At 43.4% G+C, this 16,426-nt stretch overlaps 1 protein-coding gene across 7 annotated transcripts in view; it reads right to left on the bottom strand.

The window, feature by feature from the left end:
• The window catches only part of arhgap23a (Rho GTPase activating protein 23a), a 69,654-nt gene that overhangs the window by 15,337 nt on the left and 37,891 nt on the right, over positions 1-16,426 (bottom strand). For 6 of the 7 annotated variants that reach the window (XM_053338066.1, XM_053338068.1, XM_053338067.1 and 3 more), the window contains exons 2-7: positions 11,843-12,046; positions 8,415-8,439; positions 7,912-8,004; positions 6,611-6,689; positions 5,646-5,706; positions 2,456-4,109 (exon numbers count right to left, since the gene is read on the bottom strand). In XM_053338066.1, the coding sequence (XP_053194041.1) occupies positions 2,456-4,109; positions 5,646-5,706; positions 6,611-6,689; positions 7,912-8,004; positions 8,415-8,439; positions 11,843-12,046 (2,116 nt within the window). The remainder of the gene's footprint in view (positions 1-2,455; positions 4,110-5,645; positions 5,707-6,610; positions 6,690-7,911; positions 8,005-8,414; positions 8,440-11,842; positions 12,047-16,426) is intronic. The other variant, XM_053338063.1, reaches the window with a different exon arrangement.

A 16,426-nucleotide genomic window follows, 5' to 3' on the forward strand; every position in this document is an offset into this window, starting at 1 on the left:
AGAGAAACCTTCATTTGAACAGTGTGAATGAACATCTTTTAAACTTCAACTTTCATGCTTCTCAAATGTAAAATGTAGCACAGCTATACAAGAACTTAGTAAAAATGAATAAGGAAACGTCACTGAATGAATGAATCCAACGAAGCATTCAGTGCCAACTTTCGGTAATTCGCTTGACAGTTTTCTACGCTTGATGTAACACAGACACATCTTCAAGTGGACTAAGTTAAACAGAGAGACACAAACAAGGATTTTAGAAAGAAGAGAGAGAAAAAAAGAGAGAGAAACAGGATTCTGGTGCCTGTAAGACAAGACTGAGGGGACAGGAAGGCTTTTTTTTTTTTTAAGTGGGACACAGGCCAGCACAGAAGGTCTTGGTCCTGGTCTCTTGTGTGCTCCAGCTTGTAAAGACAGTAATAGACTGAACCCCCACACACCCACACAGACACACAAACCCCTTCATCTTCCAGAGTAGCACAATAGCAGCATTGAGGGCGGGAGCTGAGTGTATGGGCCCCTACTGTTCCCCACAAGAAGCGCCACAAAAACCTCCTGGTAATTTACAGCTTAGACTCATGTTGAAAGACTCTAAGTGGGTTCCGAGTGAAATACTGGATCTGTTGACTTGCCTCGTCCTGTTTTATTCACTTTATAAGAGATAACAAAATTGAAAAACACTAAATACTTGATCGCTTTTTAAAGAAGACATAAAGAAAAAATAAAGTGAGTGTTTGATATCGCTACAGAAGACATCATGAAAACATTTTAGCTGTAAGAGACACAGCCTGCCTTTGTGCTCCTTTGCTCTCTACCTCACTGACATCCGTGCTTTGCAGACAAAAAAGAACAACAAGCGCCTCTTAAATCGCATGTTCCCAAACAGACCCAGATCGTATCAGCTTCTCTGTCAGAGAGATAAAAAGGTGAACAGAGAAAGAGAAGAGAAAAGCGAGTTCCATGTCTACGGGGAGAAACTAGCCTAGTTTTAGCTTATGGCCATTAAACGTGTCCCGGCCTGCAGCTCTGCCTGGTTTTGTGTAATTCAGGTGAAGGTACGAGGCAAGAATGTGCTCTGACAGACAGGGAGAGAAGCAGAGAGAGAAGCCTGCTAGTTTGCTGATCCATTGGATTTTCTCTCTTTAAATGACTTTCTCTGGCCAAGCGTGGCTTGGCTCAAATATCGACGGTCATTCCAAGTTGGGCCAAAGCTTCCAACCAAGTCAGCTGATTTGAATCTATCTGGCATTAGGGTAAGCAGCGGTTGTTTTCCTCAGGCTGCAAGAGATGATGGAGGCAGAGCTCGTATGACTGACTAACTCCGCTTGCCTACGGTTTGACTTAAAGGTTACTGCCCACGTCAAGTGATACAAGCAGCATTTGAACCCTGTGGAGCCCCCCTGTCTTTGAGTCTTTTCAGAACAGGGAGCAAGTCGGGACATGATCACAGTTCATCTCACTGACAACCTCATATGAAGCCATAACTGTACATATTCATACGAACAATCTCACATAGACGCAGCACTGCACAGCATGCATGCAAATTAAGCGCTTTACCATCTTCTTGTTCAACAAAAAAATGGATAAAATCTTTCTTTTATTTTCGTGGAAATATTTTACAGGCGAAATTTCATAATGTCCAAACTGAACTCAACTGTTATGAATAGTAATAAAAGAGCACAGTTTGTCAGGCAAGCATGCCAAGTCATGCCAGTAATTTATAAAGTGGATTTCCAGTTATGTGGGATCACACAACTTCTTCATCAATTTAAAATACTTCAATAAACCCTTTTTGTGATACTAATAAACCGCTGACTACTTTCAGCTTTTCCAAACTGATAAACCTAAATGCTGAAAGAAAAAAAAACAGACTCTACTGATGTGAAACTGCAAATAACGAGAGGCCGACATACTACGGGAATTATGGTCAAGCTCTATCAGTCTGCTGCAGACAAACACAAACATTCAGGAGGTAAGACGCCACCTCATTTCCTCAGCATGGTGAGGTGACCTTAAAGATCGAAGACAGGCAGCAGGATTAGTGAAACTCTTTCAGATATGATTCAATCAAACTACTAATACTGCATGTAAGACTGTGGGAAGTGCCCGTATTACCCAACACAAACATTCACAGACAAACACACATACATCAGCAGAATCTCAATGAGAGAATGGAAACTTTATCTTAGAAGTGCCTGAAGCCCAAATGGACAGACAAGAAGGAAATTAAGGACACACACACACACACATACACACACATTCCCCAAACTCATAATTTCGTCTGAATTATAGCTTTGCATTTCCTCTCAGTTAAGCTTTCTCTAACATTCAATAAACACTCGATGAACGAATGAAAAATGAATGAAAGCGGTGAAATCAAAAAGGTCAGTTGGAGGTTTTGTGAGGAGAGTATGGCGTAGAAGAAGAGGAGGAGGAGAGGATGAGGCTCCCTGCTTACCTATATAGGGGATGGAGGCCAGGGAATCATCCTCTATGGGGAGGGGGGCGAGGTTGCCGTTTGGTTTACGTGGGGCTCTGTCTCCTGACGAGCCGGGACCGGGGGCTGAGTCCTGGGGATCTGGGGAAAATAATGAGGGTTCTAGCCCGTCCATGGGCAGCGCATAGTGGGGATGACGCATGCCATGGGCGTTCCTCCGCCCGGTGGGGGGTTTCTGTCTCATTACCACTTCCTGGGTCTGTGCCACCACCTCTGTCTGCCCCTCCACTGACCCCCGTTCCCTCTCGTGGTTTGTGGGCCTGTACGCTCTGTCCTGGGATTCGGGTGAGGTGGAGGCCAGCGGGGACGCGGTGGAGGTGGTGAGAGGTGCTGGGGTTCCCTCTGGTGGGCTGGTTTTAGGTGCTGGGTTCCAGTTCAAGTGGGGGCCAGAATACGAAGGGTCCCTGAATGAGTGCGCCTGCTGCATGATTCGGCCCGTCTTACGGTAAAATGAGGGACTGTAGCTGCGGTAGCCCACCGGCTGGTCGTCCATACTTTGCCCAGGAGGAAGCCGCCTGCTCTGAGGGGCGGACTGCTGGGGCTGGGAGTGGGCCTGGGTGTGGGACTGCGAGTGGGCCTGGGAGTGAGTCTGGGGATGGTGTTTAGAGTGTGACTGTGTGTGTCGGGACATCGGAGGAGCTTGCGCGGCACCGTAATGGCTCCCCTGCCTTGAATAGGTGTCAGTCCTGGGGGGTGGCTGGGGAGCCTGGTGCCACGAGGGCCTCTCAAACCGAGGCGAGACCAGTCCAGCTGCTGCTCGGTCCAGCATCTCTAATGAGCGGCCGTGGCGATCATACTGAGCCAGCAGGTTTTCAGAGCGAGTTCGGGTATAGTTAGAAGCAGGTTGGCCCCGACCTGGACCCCCCTCCCAGTCTCCATATGACCAGTAGGGGTCTCCTTGGGGCCCCGGTCCTGACTGCTGTAGTAATAGAAGGGTGTCCTGGGAGGCGCTGTGTGGCCAGCCACCTGTACGCTGCTGCTGCCTCCTTGTCTCGCTGAGCCGGTCCTGAGAGTAGCTGCGGTGGCGGGTCTGCATGCTGCGTCCTGAGCGCTCGGGCAGCTGGCTGTAGTACCAGTCAGAGAGGGCCTGCTGGCAGCGCTCAGTGCGGCCGTGGCTGAGCTGGGGCAGTGGGGGACTAGTCCAGGCTGAGCTGGACTTGCGTGGCTGGGCCTGTGAGGAGCTGGCAGCATGGTGGTTGGGGTAGTGGACTTGCAGCGGGCTGGACAAAGGGCCTCCTGACGAGGAAGAGGAAGAGTAGGAGCGCCCCCTGGTCTGGCCCTGAGGCTGCTGGCTGGTCATACCGTACTGGATCTCCTCTGTGCGGTGGGCGGGGCTGCTGTGACCCACACCGCCTGGCTCTCCTGCTCGCCCCTCCTGCCAGCTGGCGGGGCTGCCCACTGCAGAGCGGTTGTCCAAGGGTGAAGAGGGGCTTGAAGAACCTGCCCAGCGACTCCAGTTATCCAGCTGGTTCTGGCCCATGGGGGCAGACGGAGGGGCTCCAGCGGGGGACGTAGTCTTGGTACGAGGGTAACAGAGGGGAGGTGGCGGCGGGAGATTCTCAGCTCCCCCTGAGAAGGGTTCGTTGCCAGTCAGGTAGGCATCCTGGGAGTATGCCTGGAAGAGGAGGGAAAAAAGGGAGGGAAGTGAGACATGACATGACAGAAAGAAAGCTTGAACAGGTGAGTGTTTGTGAGGAGTGCGGACTTTAAATCAAAATATGCTCAAGTTCGACAAAAACACAGATCACAGCCTCAACTCTGTAAGACAGCTTCATGCTGGTGTACATTACACAACAATCCTGAAAGTGGAATGGTCTCTCAGCTCAACCACTTTGCCACAGTTTGTCCCCAGGGCCTCAGCTCTCAACACAAACACATGCTAGCTAGCAAACTGCATGAACTACCTTCAGCAAACGCCAGAAACTACACCGCAGCCAGCTGCAAATACACATGTCCCTACCAATGTTGTGTACACACATACAGGATATTTATATATACACTTTGTGCTGCTTTGAGACTATCCATTGCAAATAACAAGCATAAAATGAACTGATTACTTTATCAGTTAGCCACACTGTCACATTTAAAGCATCACTGACAACTTTCACTCAACTAAATAACACCAGGAGCAGAAAAAACACTCTTGCTAACAATCTTTTTGCCACTAACATTACCGAGAAAAGCAAAAACAACATGACTCATTTTTCAAGATTTACTTAATCAATTTAGGCCGACAACCAGAATCCAAAACCTTTTCCTCAGTCTGCGTGTTAAACTTGTAGTCACCACAAACAGACACCAGAGAGGAGGACAAGCAGAGGACAAGACAGGAGATTTCTCCTCACCAACACTCCTGCCACGGCACTCCTGCTGCTAAAACCTGCCGTTCTTCTGATCTTACGCCCTCCTTCTTTCAGATATATTCAATCTTTTGCGTTTTCTGTCTTTTGAGTTTTCTATCTGTTGATCCTCTTGTTTTCTCCTCTCTCGGATCCTTCCAAAGTCCCTCTCTCCTCCCTCTCATTCTCTGTCTTACTCCACCCTGTGGGAGTGTGGAAGGAGGCGCAGCACTGGTGATGTCATGCTAGGAATGCAGTAGATACAGGCGTAGCAGTGAGGGGAGGAGTGTGAGGACATAGGAGTGGGTTTGTAGTGTTAAGACATGCACTTTATTTGAATTTTGAACCTAGTTTCAGGCAGTTTTAGCAGTAGCACTGATGTTTCTGTATGTGTGAAAGGGATTGTTTAAATCGGGTGATTTGATGTTGTATGTTGACATGTTGCTCCATGTTAATGGGAGGGGCCAGGGATGATGCATGTCTGATCATGTGAGCAAACATGGAGCAACCTGTGGAGCGACAAAAATGTGTTGTACAGTACATGGGTGTGAGCGTAAACTTCAACAGTCAAGACGGTTTTTAATAAATGCGTGTTGTAATCTAAATACAGAGCAGAGAGCCTCTGAGTCATTCTGCAGCCATTCTAACTTACTAAATTTCTACATTCCTTGACAATGACGGGGTGAATCATGGTTGAACTTTGCAAAAAGAAAATACCATTTCCTGCAATGTCCTTAAATAGTGTGTGCAATTCATGAGTGGTGTTTGGTGTTTTTTGGGGGGATAAGGTGTGTAAAAAATCCCATACTCACACTTACCAACTGAAGCACATCTTCATCTTTTGGCATAATGGAGAGCTCCAGCACACTCTCACTGCAAGAAGACATACAGAGGGAGATGAAGAGGGAGAAGAAGAGGAGGGGAGGACAGGAGGAATGGAGATAAACAAGAGATAGATGTGAAAAACTGATTAGAAGCGGAGAAAAATTCTATATCCCACCACAAAGTGTTCACATTCAAAATCTTTGCCTTTTGCTTGATATAACATAATTAATCCTAAACTAATTATAAAAAGCTTCAGTCCTGTCGAAAAGTACACCAGCAGCGGACGTTGCATTGGAACAGGAGCCAATATTGACTTTATTAAGTGGAATGAGTATCTGCCCAGGTGCAACCGGTTCAGTTTAATTATCAATGTCATCATAAAAAGTAGTGTTTCTGCTGTAATTTAAATTGATCACAGAAATCCCTTGCCTCATGTTATCTTACATGAAAATAAGCCAAATTAATTCCACACAGTATGTGATACAGGTTTGAGAAAAAGTCAGATCGGTGATTCCCAAAACAGGCCAGCTAAAGGCCAGTTGTTCTGTATTTGTGCTTGACCTCTGACCTCCCTGAGGAATTTTCTCAGTAACTACGCTGGTTTATATGAATGAAAACTATTATTTTATCTGGTGATTTAAGAATCTAATCAAAGAATTTGCAGAGAAAAACAACAGGTGAACAAGATCAAACACTTTCTTATGTTCAGACACGTATCTGTCGAGCATGTGTGGGTCATGTCACTTTTGTCAGCACCTAATTCCCCCTCTAAAGCATCCAAGTATCTGCTTTTGTGAACACGTAGCACATGTGCACTGCTTAAGGCTACTCTTTTTTTAAAGTTACTGCGTGTATGTCATGTACGTGCTCAGCATGCAGAGAAAGAACAAACACACCGTTTGGTAAATCAACACACCAAAGGCCCAAAGTGCTGACAGGCAGGAGGTCTTACCTGTTTTGAATGAGGGCGATCACCTGGGAGTACGTCTTTCCTAAAACACTTTCTCCGTTCACTTTCACCAACCGATCCCCTGAAAAAACATACAGAGATTATTACTACATCCAGCACATATGACAATGTCCTGGTCCATATGTTGATCTCTGACCTCGTGAGCAGGTGCAAACCCCCAAGCTGGACAAAAGAGACACTAAGTAGAGACAGATTTCCTTGACAGAACAAGGCTTGTGTTAAGAAGCATTAAGGCAGAATTTGGGCTACAACTAACAATTATTTTATGATCAATTAATGTGTTTATTTAATCAAATAATTAATAAATTATGTTGGGACTTTAATATTTTAAATTGTCTTGTTTTGTCTGAAAGAGAGACTAAAATGTTAGGAATATTACATTTACTGTAAAATATGACAATAAAAGACAACAAATTGTCACATTTGGGAAGCTGGAACCTTGAAATATTTGGCATTCTCGCTTGAAAAATTGCTGAAATAATGAATTGATTATCAAAATTATTACAGATTTTTTTTGGTCAATTATTTAAATAATCTCTTAAAGTGTGTCTTAAAGTGGGTCAATAAAACCAAAAACATAAAGGCACAACATTATGTTTATTATCTGTATGAGACATGGTGTCAGATAAAATTTATTTCAATTTAATCTGACAGTTTCATCATAATAATGAAAATCAAGGATTATTGTCTTAAATCCAGCAAAGATGACTGACTCTAAAACAAATGTTCTCTCTAATTTGTTTTGTGATTTCATCAAATATAAGATAAGTTATACGTAATTTGCATGCAGGAAGCTCACCACAGCTTAGCGTTTTATGAACTGAGGCCCCAGGAAAGACATTAAATAACTATGTACTCAAAGTTTGTTTGCACATTGGCTTTATGCAGGCTGAAACACATACAAAGTGCTCAGAATGGGTGTTTGCATGTGACTTTCTGGATGTGACAGCTTGTATTAAACCATGCATGGAGTACTAGTTGGGTTATCAGGGCTGCTGGGAGAGGATTGGTGCCCTGCTCAGGCTGCAAGACGCAACATGAAAACCTCAATAGCTCTGTCACATTTCGATTTAATTCACAAATTGACTTGTCATACTGGTATTCTGCCTTATATAATAAACAGAGACGTTGCAAATCGAAAACCGCTAACCCCCCTCCCCTTGCTCGTTTCATATCCCTGTGCATCTGCTTGTGTCTGCAGCATCATGTGACTGGTGCTCTCCCCAACAGATTTCCAATGCAAATCAGTATGTTCATGTCTCTACAGCATATGTTCTCGTTACCTGTGCACAAGCCCGCTTGGTGGGCCGGACCCTTTTCTCTCACATTCTTTACAAATATGGTGTCCATAGGCTCCAGTCGACCTTTCTGATACCCTAGAGGATCAGAGACAAAACAAAAACAGGCAAAGTTCAGTCAAAATGAACCTGAAGAATTCCAAAAATGTAAAAAACGCATAAACTTTTCCTCATAGAAATAAACCTTTAAGTTGCTCCTTGTGTTGAAAAACAACATATTTTCCCTTTGAACAGTTGAGTGTATGATTTTTCTTGGTTAATATGTGTGTCAAGGCTAGTTAACAAATCAGTATCTATCATCTATGTGAAGTTTGACTTTGGATGCAGTTCTGCATAGTGTCCTGTAGGGGGCACAGAGAGGCTGCAGAGCAGAGGTGACAGGAGGGAATACAGGAGGTCTTGCTCCATTACATCATCAACATCCAACTGTACTTTTAATCATTGCCTGATGACAGCAAAAGAGAAAGGGAAAGACAGAAATAACTTACCCTTTCCATTACCATTCTCCTCATCCTGAAAATGAAAGAAAGGGATATAATTACTGCACAAATTCAAGCTGAAACACTCCATCGCTGATTTATTACAGGATGCTGATTCAGGTTTATCTCATGTAGGGCACAAATTACCCCGCTTTTTTATATGTGGAACTGCCCTGGGGATTTTTACCTTACAGCTTTGGAACAAGCAAAGAAAGTTACAGGTTTAGATACCACCCAAAACAGTTTAAACTGAAGCGGTCAAGCCAAGCAGAGCAAAACTTGGCCCAAGTCTCAAATCTGACATGACGAGTCACAAGACTGAGTAGATGTGACCATGATTACATCTCACATTAAAAGAAAAATCCCCTGCATGTTTCCTTAGCTAAACATCAGATGTGTGTTGGTGGTGGATGATGTGTTGGATAGGGAGGACTTCATATCTAAATCTCTATCCTTTGCAGATCACAGGATGTGTTCCAAGTATTCTCTATGTCGTTTTAAACTGCAGCGATAGAGGAAGTGTTTACAAAATACATCAAAATGCCAGAGACTTCCCTGACATCTCCCGAGATTGCGCTGTTTGTGTTTATGAGCTTTAATGTTGGAGTGCAGCTACAACAAAGAGACTGAGTTTCAGGTTAGACAGCCTGCAGGTACTAATGACGTCATGTGAAATACAGTGAAGCAAACACACACAGCTGTCTGCAGTGAGGATGGCGGTGGTGAGATTTGATAGCTGCAGTTTGTTTGATCATCTCCACACACACACACACACACACACACACACACACACACACACACACACACACACACACACACACACACACACACACACACACACACACACACACACACACACACAAGCGCGTGTACTAAGCTGAGTGGACAGTTTGGGGTTAGGGGCATGGTGGGCTGACTGCTGCCTGGCTTTATGCTGCGCTGAGTGGGCTCATTCCTGGCTCTGTAGACAATGGTGGGGGGTTTAGAGGCAGAGAAAGGATAGCTGCCGACCCCAGAATAGAGCTCTGCACTGGGGACACTCAACAGTGGACCAGCCCCAGTCTGATCACATCCGGGACCAAGGAGGAGACAGTAGTGGTGACAAGATATGTGATGTGGGTCAAGCACTGTAAACAGGCATACACCTGCGCAAACTGAAGCAGCTAATATCCTTCCCCTTATTTCTTATTTCTGCAGATACCCGAAACTGGTATAAAAATAATTAAGGAACTGTATGATAATGGAAATATGACAATAGAGAGTGTTTTATCTAATTAAATACAAGACGTTATCATATATTTCTTGAATGTTTTACACCAATTTTGCACCATGGAAGAAACAGAAGAATATAAATAATAATATGGGTTTGTATGATTTGCCATGCAGTTCACAGAGAAATAACCATATTTTAAAGAGAAAACTTAAAATGGAATATACATATAGTATTATACAAAGCCTTCTGTTGCGATTCATTGTAAATAGCCAATGCAACACTTCTCTCTTCTGACTGTGTCTGTTTTCATTCAAAAGAAAATGGACTCTGCATGTCTCACATGCAGACGAAAACAATTTGATGTCAGCAGTGTAATATTCATCAGTTCATTGAGTAATTTAGTTGTGTTGCAGGCTAAGCAGACATACACGTGCAATCAATTTTAGAGCTGCAACAAACAATTACTTTCATTATCAATGAATTTGCCAATTGTTTTCTCCATTCTTTTGGCCTTTAATACATCAGTACAGTCCAATAAACAGTTTAACACCCAAACATATTCAATTGACTATAATGTAAGAACAAAAAAGGAAGCAAATTCTCACATTTAACGGACCAGTGTGCAAGATTAGGAGATCTATTGGCATAAATGATACATTATTCATAAGTATGTCTTCATTAATGTATAATCACCTGAAAAAAAGAATTTCTGTGTTTTCATTACCTTAGAACAAGTCCTTTATATCTACAGAGGGAGCGGGTCCTCTTCCATAAAAATCCACCATGTTGCACCATCATGTCTCTACAGTAGCGCAGAACGGACAAACCAAACACTGGCTCTGGAGATGTGCAACCTCACCACTAGGTGCCACTTAATTCAACATACTAGTCCTAAAATCATCTAAATAATTCTTAATAATTCTTATTATCTAAAATAGAGAACAATTATATAAAATACTGATAACAAAAATAGTTGCAGATAAATTTTCTTTCAATCAACTAACCACTCTTTTCAATTTCTTTCATCCTTATGCATTCCCTATTCAGTAATAAAGGGTCTCAGTTGCCTCGAACTGCATGTGCAATGTCTGATTTCCTTCTCCATCATCTTTTCTTTAAATTGTATGATTGAAGACACTTGAAGACTTTCAGAAACTGCAGACACCATGAAATGAGTTTCCAGTTGGGTCATGCACCCGGTTGGCCTCTGATAATTGGACACTATGAGGGTAATTTGGGAAACTTCCATGAAGTCTCTTTAGATATGAACGGGTGGCTCTGTGGCTCCAATTGTCCCAATACACCATGTGACCCTTGAGGCAGAGGAGACAAGGACGGAACCAGGGCCAAAGGTCAGCAGTGGGACTATTGTCTTGGCTGGCCTGGTACAGCCTGGCTGCCATGAGTGGTACCAGGCTAAGACAACAGATCTCATTGAATCTGTGTTCCTATCTGCAGCTGCTGGATGGTGGGGTGGTAGAATAATAATGGAAGCCTTGTTTCAGCTGGCTCACCCCACCCCATTCTCCATATCCCTCAATTTCACATCTGGAGACGTTTGCCCCCACACCTCAAAGAGCTAAATAACCACTCACTCATACAGAGGCTCATTCCAAAACACCAGAACAATCCTGAATTCACCAAGACTGAAAACAGGGCTCAGGATGAGGAAAACAATCAGAAGGAGTAACAGGTTTCAAACTGGTTTGTCTGGCAGGTTACAGGATGTGCATCAGGTCCACTCATGCTGATTATATGCTACCAAACATAAAATTTGTTTGTCGTCACTGGTGTCTCAATTTTGACAACAAAACACCCACTGTTAATAACCCCTTTAACAAGCTTGCTTGGCTCAATCCTAATCAGCTAGGCTTGGTTTCTCCTTTTGTCTGTGTTCATTTTGCTCAGCTCAACCTCATTGACCCTCAGCTGCAGTATGATTGGCTTTATCTCTGAGCTCCAATTGGCTCTGTCCTTGGTTCGCCAAGTTAAACATAAGGCTTTCTAAAACCCTTTCAAATGCCAGCTAAGATGAAATGGAGACCATGTGTGCTATAAAAATCAACCTGGGAGTTGAAGAAATGACTTAATTACCCTTAAAACTAGATTAAAAGAAAGAAAATCACTAGATATGTCTATAAAACTGTACAAATGTAATACCTTTCAACTTGATTTAAGACGATGTTGAAAGTTTGAAGGGCCTGTAGACACCTATAAGTCTCACCTTGAGGTTGGTGTGCAGGGCGGACTCTGGAGGATAAACAATGAAGTGGCGTAGTGTGAAACCAAAACCCTGGGAGTTCTTATGGAGAACCAGCGTCCGGGGACCCTTCCAGCCCATGCCGCCTCCCTCCCTTCCCGGCCTGGCCGCCATCGGCGGCCGAGGGTTGTCACCGGCTGAAGAGAGACCATCCCTCCGCCCCTTAGCCTGTTGACACATAAAGAGAGAGAGATTCAGTGAGACTCAGGTCAGTTTCTATCATTAAGACTTGATTTGATTAAGACAGATAAAGATAGAGCATCTTAATTTGTGGGTTGGAGTGTGTGATTCCCATAACAATTATGGTATGACTAATCTACAGAAATGTGTACAAGTGTGGTTATTGTCCGGTGTGAACACGTGCATTCTTAGCTATAACCTTGTAAAATGAAATGGAGGAAACGTTTAAATATAATCATCATCTCAAACCAGATTTTCATCAAATCCTAATTGGAATCTCCTGTGTACCGCATTCCTATAATTAGCATTGACATTGAAAAACATTAAAGTTTTCCTGATGCAACACACTTTATGACTCCCTGGAGATACACAAGGCAACTCCACAATCAGACTCCAGACGAAGAGAGCAGTGAAATCAACCCTCAGCTGCTGGATATTACATTAGCAGCTTCCTCATTGAGTCCTGAATGGAGCTCAGAGTCAGGTCAGCCCTACGTGCCACACATCAGCCTCAGAACAATAGTCCATAAACACACCTGGGGGGTCCACTACCAGGAAGAGCCCATGTCTAGACTGGGCTACAGAGCCACTTGGGAGAACTGACCACGGTCTTATCACAGGGAGAGAAGGTCCAGGGAGAATCTGAACTCAGAGAGTAGAGAATAAAGGCTGATTTCCACCCTCTCTCTAAATATCTCATTCCTGGTGCCGAGTAAATAATCCCAGCTAGCTCAGCTGACAGACACACGTGAGAACTATCACCCTCTTGTTGCCCCGTCAACCCACATCTGTCAGTCAAACACAATCACCTGACCAAACAGGCGGGAGTGAAGAGATGGAGGAGGGGGAGGAGGGAGGAATCCTCATGTCAGCTCAGAGGTCAAGTCTGCTGTGGTTTAGTTATCTACTTCTACATGTTCACTATCAGACTTTTCCTTGTACAACTAAACTCCCCGAACTAAGTAAAGTCTGTATATCTTCAATTAGAGAGACAGTAACACTATAATCATCTATGTGTAGTTCCAGCCCAGTCAATCAATCACTGGTGCTGCATGCTAACAATTAAGCATTCACTATTTTTCCTAAAGCTGTAACTCAGCTCTTCATTACCACATTATAATGACCTGCAGATTAAAATATTTTTGATTTATGTTTATTGCATTCACAATGAGAACAGATTAAGTACACTCAAAAATGTCAGTATGCATATTAAATGTACTTGATTTGTGAGTGTTTGTGTTTTTAATGACAACTACTGTAAAACAATGCAATGCACTGTGGAAATGGACATTTTTCTTATTAAAATACATGACAGCCCCAGAATGAAATTAGAAACGAAAAATAAAGTATTCAATCTTTGCAAAAAAGTAAATGTACATTCACAGTAAAATTTCACATTTGCAGCATGACTCACATCTGTCTGTGCTTATCCAGTATGATTTCCTTACAGGACAAAGTGGCACTAAACACACTATTCAGATCACTTCATAATGGGAACGGTGCTACTTAAGCTGCTCCAAGGATGCACTGTAGGTAACCGCTGCTTGGAATAACAGCTCTAGTTGATTTTATTTAATCATACTAAACCTTTTAATGTTCTAAGTTTAGGATTCTAACTGCCTTTTAAGAGAAACCAACAGATTTGCATTATCAAATCAAGTTGTACTTATCTGTGCTCCTAAACAACATCTTCTAAAATGGTTTAAACAGCCAAAAGCTCACAAGAAAAGAGCTAAATATGAACATCGTCGAACAAAATACTACAAACATGATGGAAGAAAAGGGTGACCATGTTTAGAAGATAAATCTGGCGACAAACTGTACCTCAAGCCCTGAGGAAGAGGAGTGGTTTGGTGGTTTTACATTTGTCTTACCTGTATAATTTAACCAAAATAATACAGTAAACACTCCAGTATTTGGATTAATCAAACCAAATTAGATGTGGTGAAGATACACAACAAAGTCTGACAGGTTCTGACAGATTAGGTAGCATTCATTTAATGGGTAAATACATAAAAAATACATTTCCCCCAAATGTTTGTAGTTCTTCATATTCTGTGGTCTACTATCAGTGTGAGTATGTGTGTTTTATGTCAGTGGGCCACAGTTGAGCATGTCTAGACTACAAGAAGCGAGCAACCCCCCACCCCCCCACAAAGCACACCCCACGACTTACTTCCTGTTCCCCCTCTACACACAAACACTCCCTGATACATAGCAGACACATATGCTACCCCCTAGCCCCCCTATAAAAGCCACAAATACAGACACTCACACTTGACCTGGCAGGCACAAATGCAGCCACATAACAACAGGAAGTGGCAGGCTGGAGGCAGGAAGTGGGGTATCGTTGCAGGGCGGGATAACCAGACGCTCCTATAAATAACCGCTACTCTTGCTCTCCATCATGGAGGCACCTCTGCTCCTTCGCTCCTTTTTCTCCTTCCTTCCATTCTCCTTCACTCACCTCTCCCTCCCTTCCACCTCCTCTTCCTCTCTCACCACATGTATTCGTGTAATGGAAATCCGTCTGTGTTGACTTTTACCACACTTTATCTTTCTCCTCCACTTTTATGTTCCATCCAAGGAAAAAATAGACCAAAAATAAGTTTGTATGTAAGATTTCATTTTGAGATATTGTATGTTTAGAGTTAGCAGATATACATTGAGGGAAAACTCCAACATCTTCAACTAAATGTTCTCTTCTGCATATTCTGTACATATATTTTTGGCCAATTTTGCATATTTTCAGCGGAACCACAAAGGATATTCTCAAGTCTAAATGAAGTGTGTCTTTTGCAGATTGGGATACATAAATCTAAGTGACACTCAAACCCTGATCTTCAGTCTAAACAATGTAGAGTGAACCCTACTATTTTCTCAAAGAGGCGAGCAGTGAGGCCTATTATGTGGCATGAGAGCTTCATAAAGACGCACATGAAGAAGGCGGAGGAGTGCTCAAATTAAAATGATAAAGAAGAAGGAATGGCCAAGAGTGGAAAAAAAGGGGGAAGGAAATGAAAGAGCAAGAGGGTGAAAGGAGGAAGAGACGAAGAGTGAATTCCTCAGAGGGAGCGGTTTGGCTTGGACAAGTTGAAACACACACTGTAACTGGCAGAGGAGGGCAGGGAGCGCAGAGAGAGTGAATGAGAGGAGAAGGATGAGGAGGGCTGAGGGGGGAGGAGTATCAGGCCCCAGCAAGGGACAGGCTCCAGCACGCCGGTTTCGACCGCATGGCCCCTCCCGGCGCTGGGAATACCAAACCCTGTGATTACCCAAAACATACAGGGTCTGACTGGGTCTCTGAGCCAGTACCGTTTCCCACTCGACTGGTCTGGACTGTGTGGGGTGTGCGTTTCTGCTTGGCCATTCTGCCGAGTCTACAGTCTTCTTTCGTCCCCTGCAGCCAAAAAAACTCATCTTTTGTACCTGTCACCTTCATACAACCAGTTTGTCTGCTACCAGTTTAGTTTTTACCCAAAAGCAAAATTCCAAAAAATGCTGACACGCTTTGGTCTCTCAAAGCAGTTGGACAATCAACAAGGCACTTGGAAAAAATTTTCTGTGGTTTTGGGTCTAAACTTGACTTCCTCTGGAGGCTTAGGGCACAGACAAGGGAAACCTCGCTCTTGTTATGCTGAGAAAAGAAGACGTTTGGTATTTCCTCCATTCATACTAGGAATTTTTCTAGCCTGAAATCTGGTCACATTCTCATCTGTTGAAGCCAATTACATTAACAAACAAACTCTGATTGCCTTTTTGACATTGTAAAACCCTCAGGGATGCCATTACCACCTCGATATGATGTCATTAAAACACACACAAGCAGAGCCAAACTGGAAACAAATGCTCTTGAATATGCAGAGCAGCTTGTACAGTAATGCCACACAACGGCTTCCTGCTTTGAGTGGGTGTTTAGTGGGTGAAGCGGTGCACACATACATGTGTTTACAACACACTTCCCTTCCTGATTTCAATTAGAGAGCGTGTCATTAAGATGCATGACTGAAAAGATTTTTATAAAAATGGTCCGAGGAGACCAAAAGATGTCCTGCTAACACGATTACAACCCATGTTTTGTTAGAGATGTAAATCTACATCTTCAGCTGAAATTTGGAGATTTAAATAGCAGTGGAAAAATTTAGCTCTGTTAAAATATAGAAATGTTAAAAATAAACGGCGTCATTACTAATCTTCTATAAAATCCTGTGAAATAGATTTTCTGTTCGTAAGAGGCTTTTCTAGGACATGATGATATTGACATGCTCCAGTCATAATCGTCAGTAACAGCGTACGTGTTGGTTAGCACACACTCCTCTCCTCGCTCCATCCAGAGGTAAAGCAGCATGGAGGAATGCAGCGGCTGTC

The sequence above is a fragment of the Scomber japonicus genome, chromosome 18, assembly GCF_027409825.1.
Source record: "Scomber japonicus isolate fScoJap1 chromosome 18, fScoJap1.pri, whole genome shotgun sequence".
Lineage (NCBI taxonomy): Eukaryota > Metazoa > Chordata > Actinopteri > Scombriformes > Scombridae > Scomber > Scomber japonicus.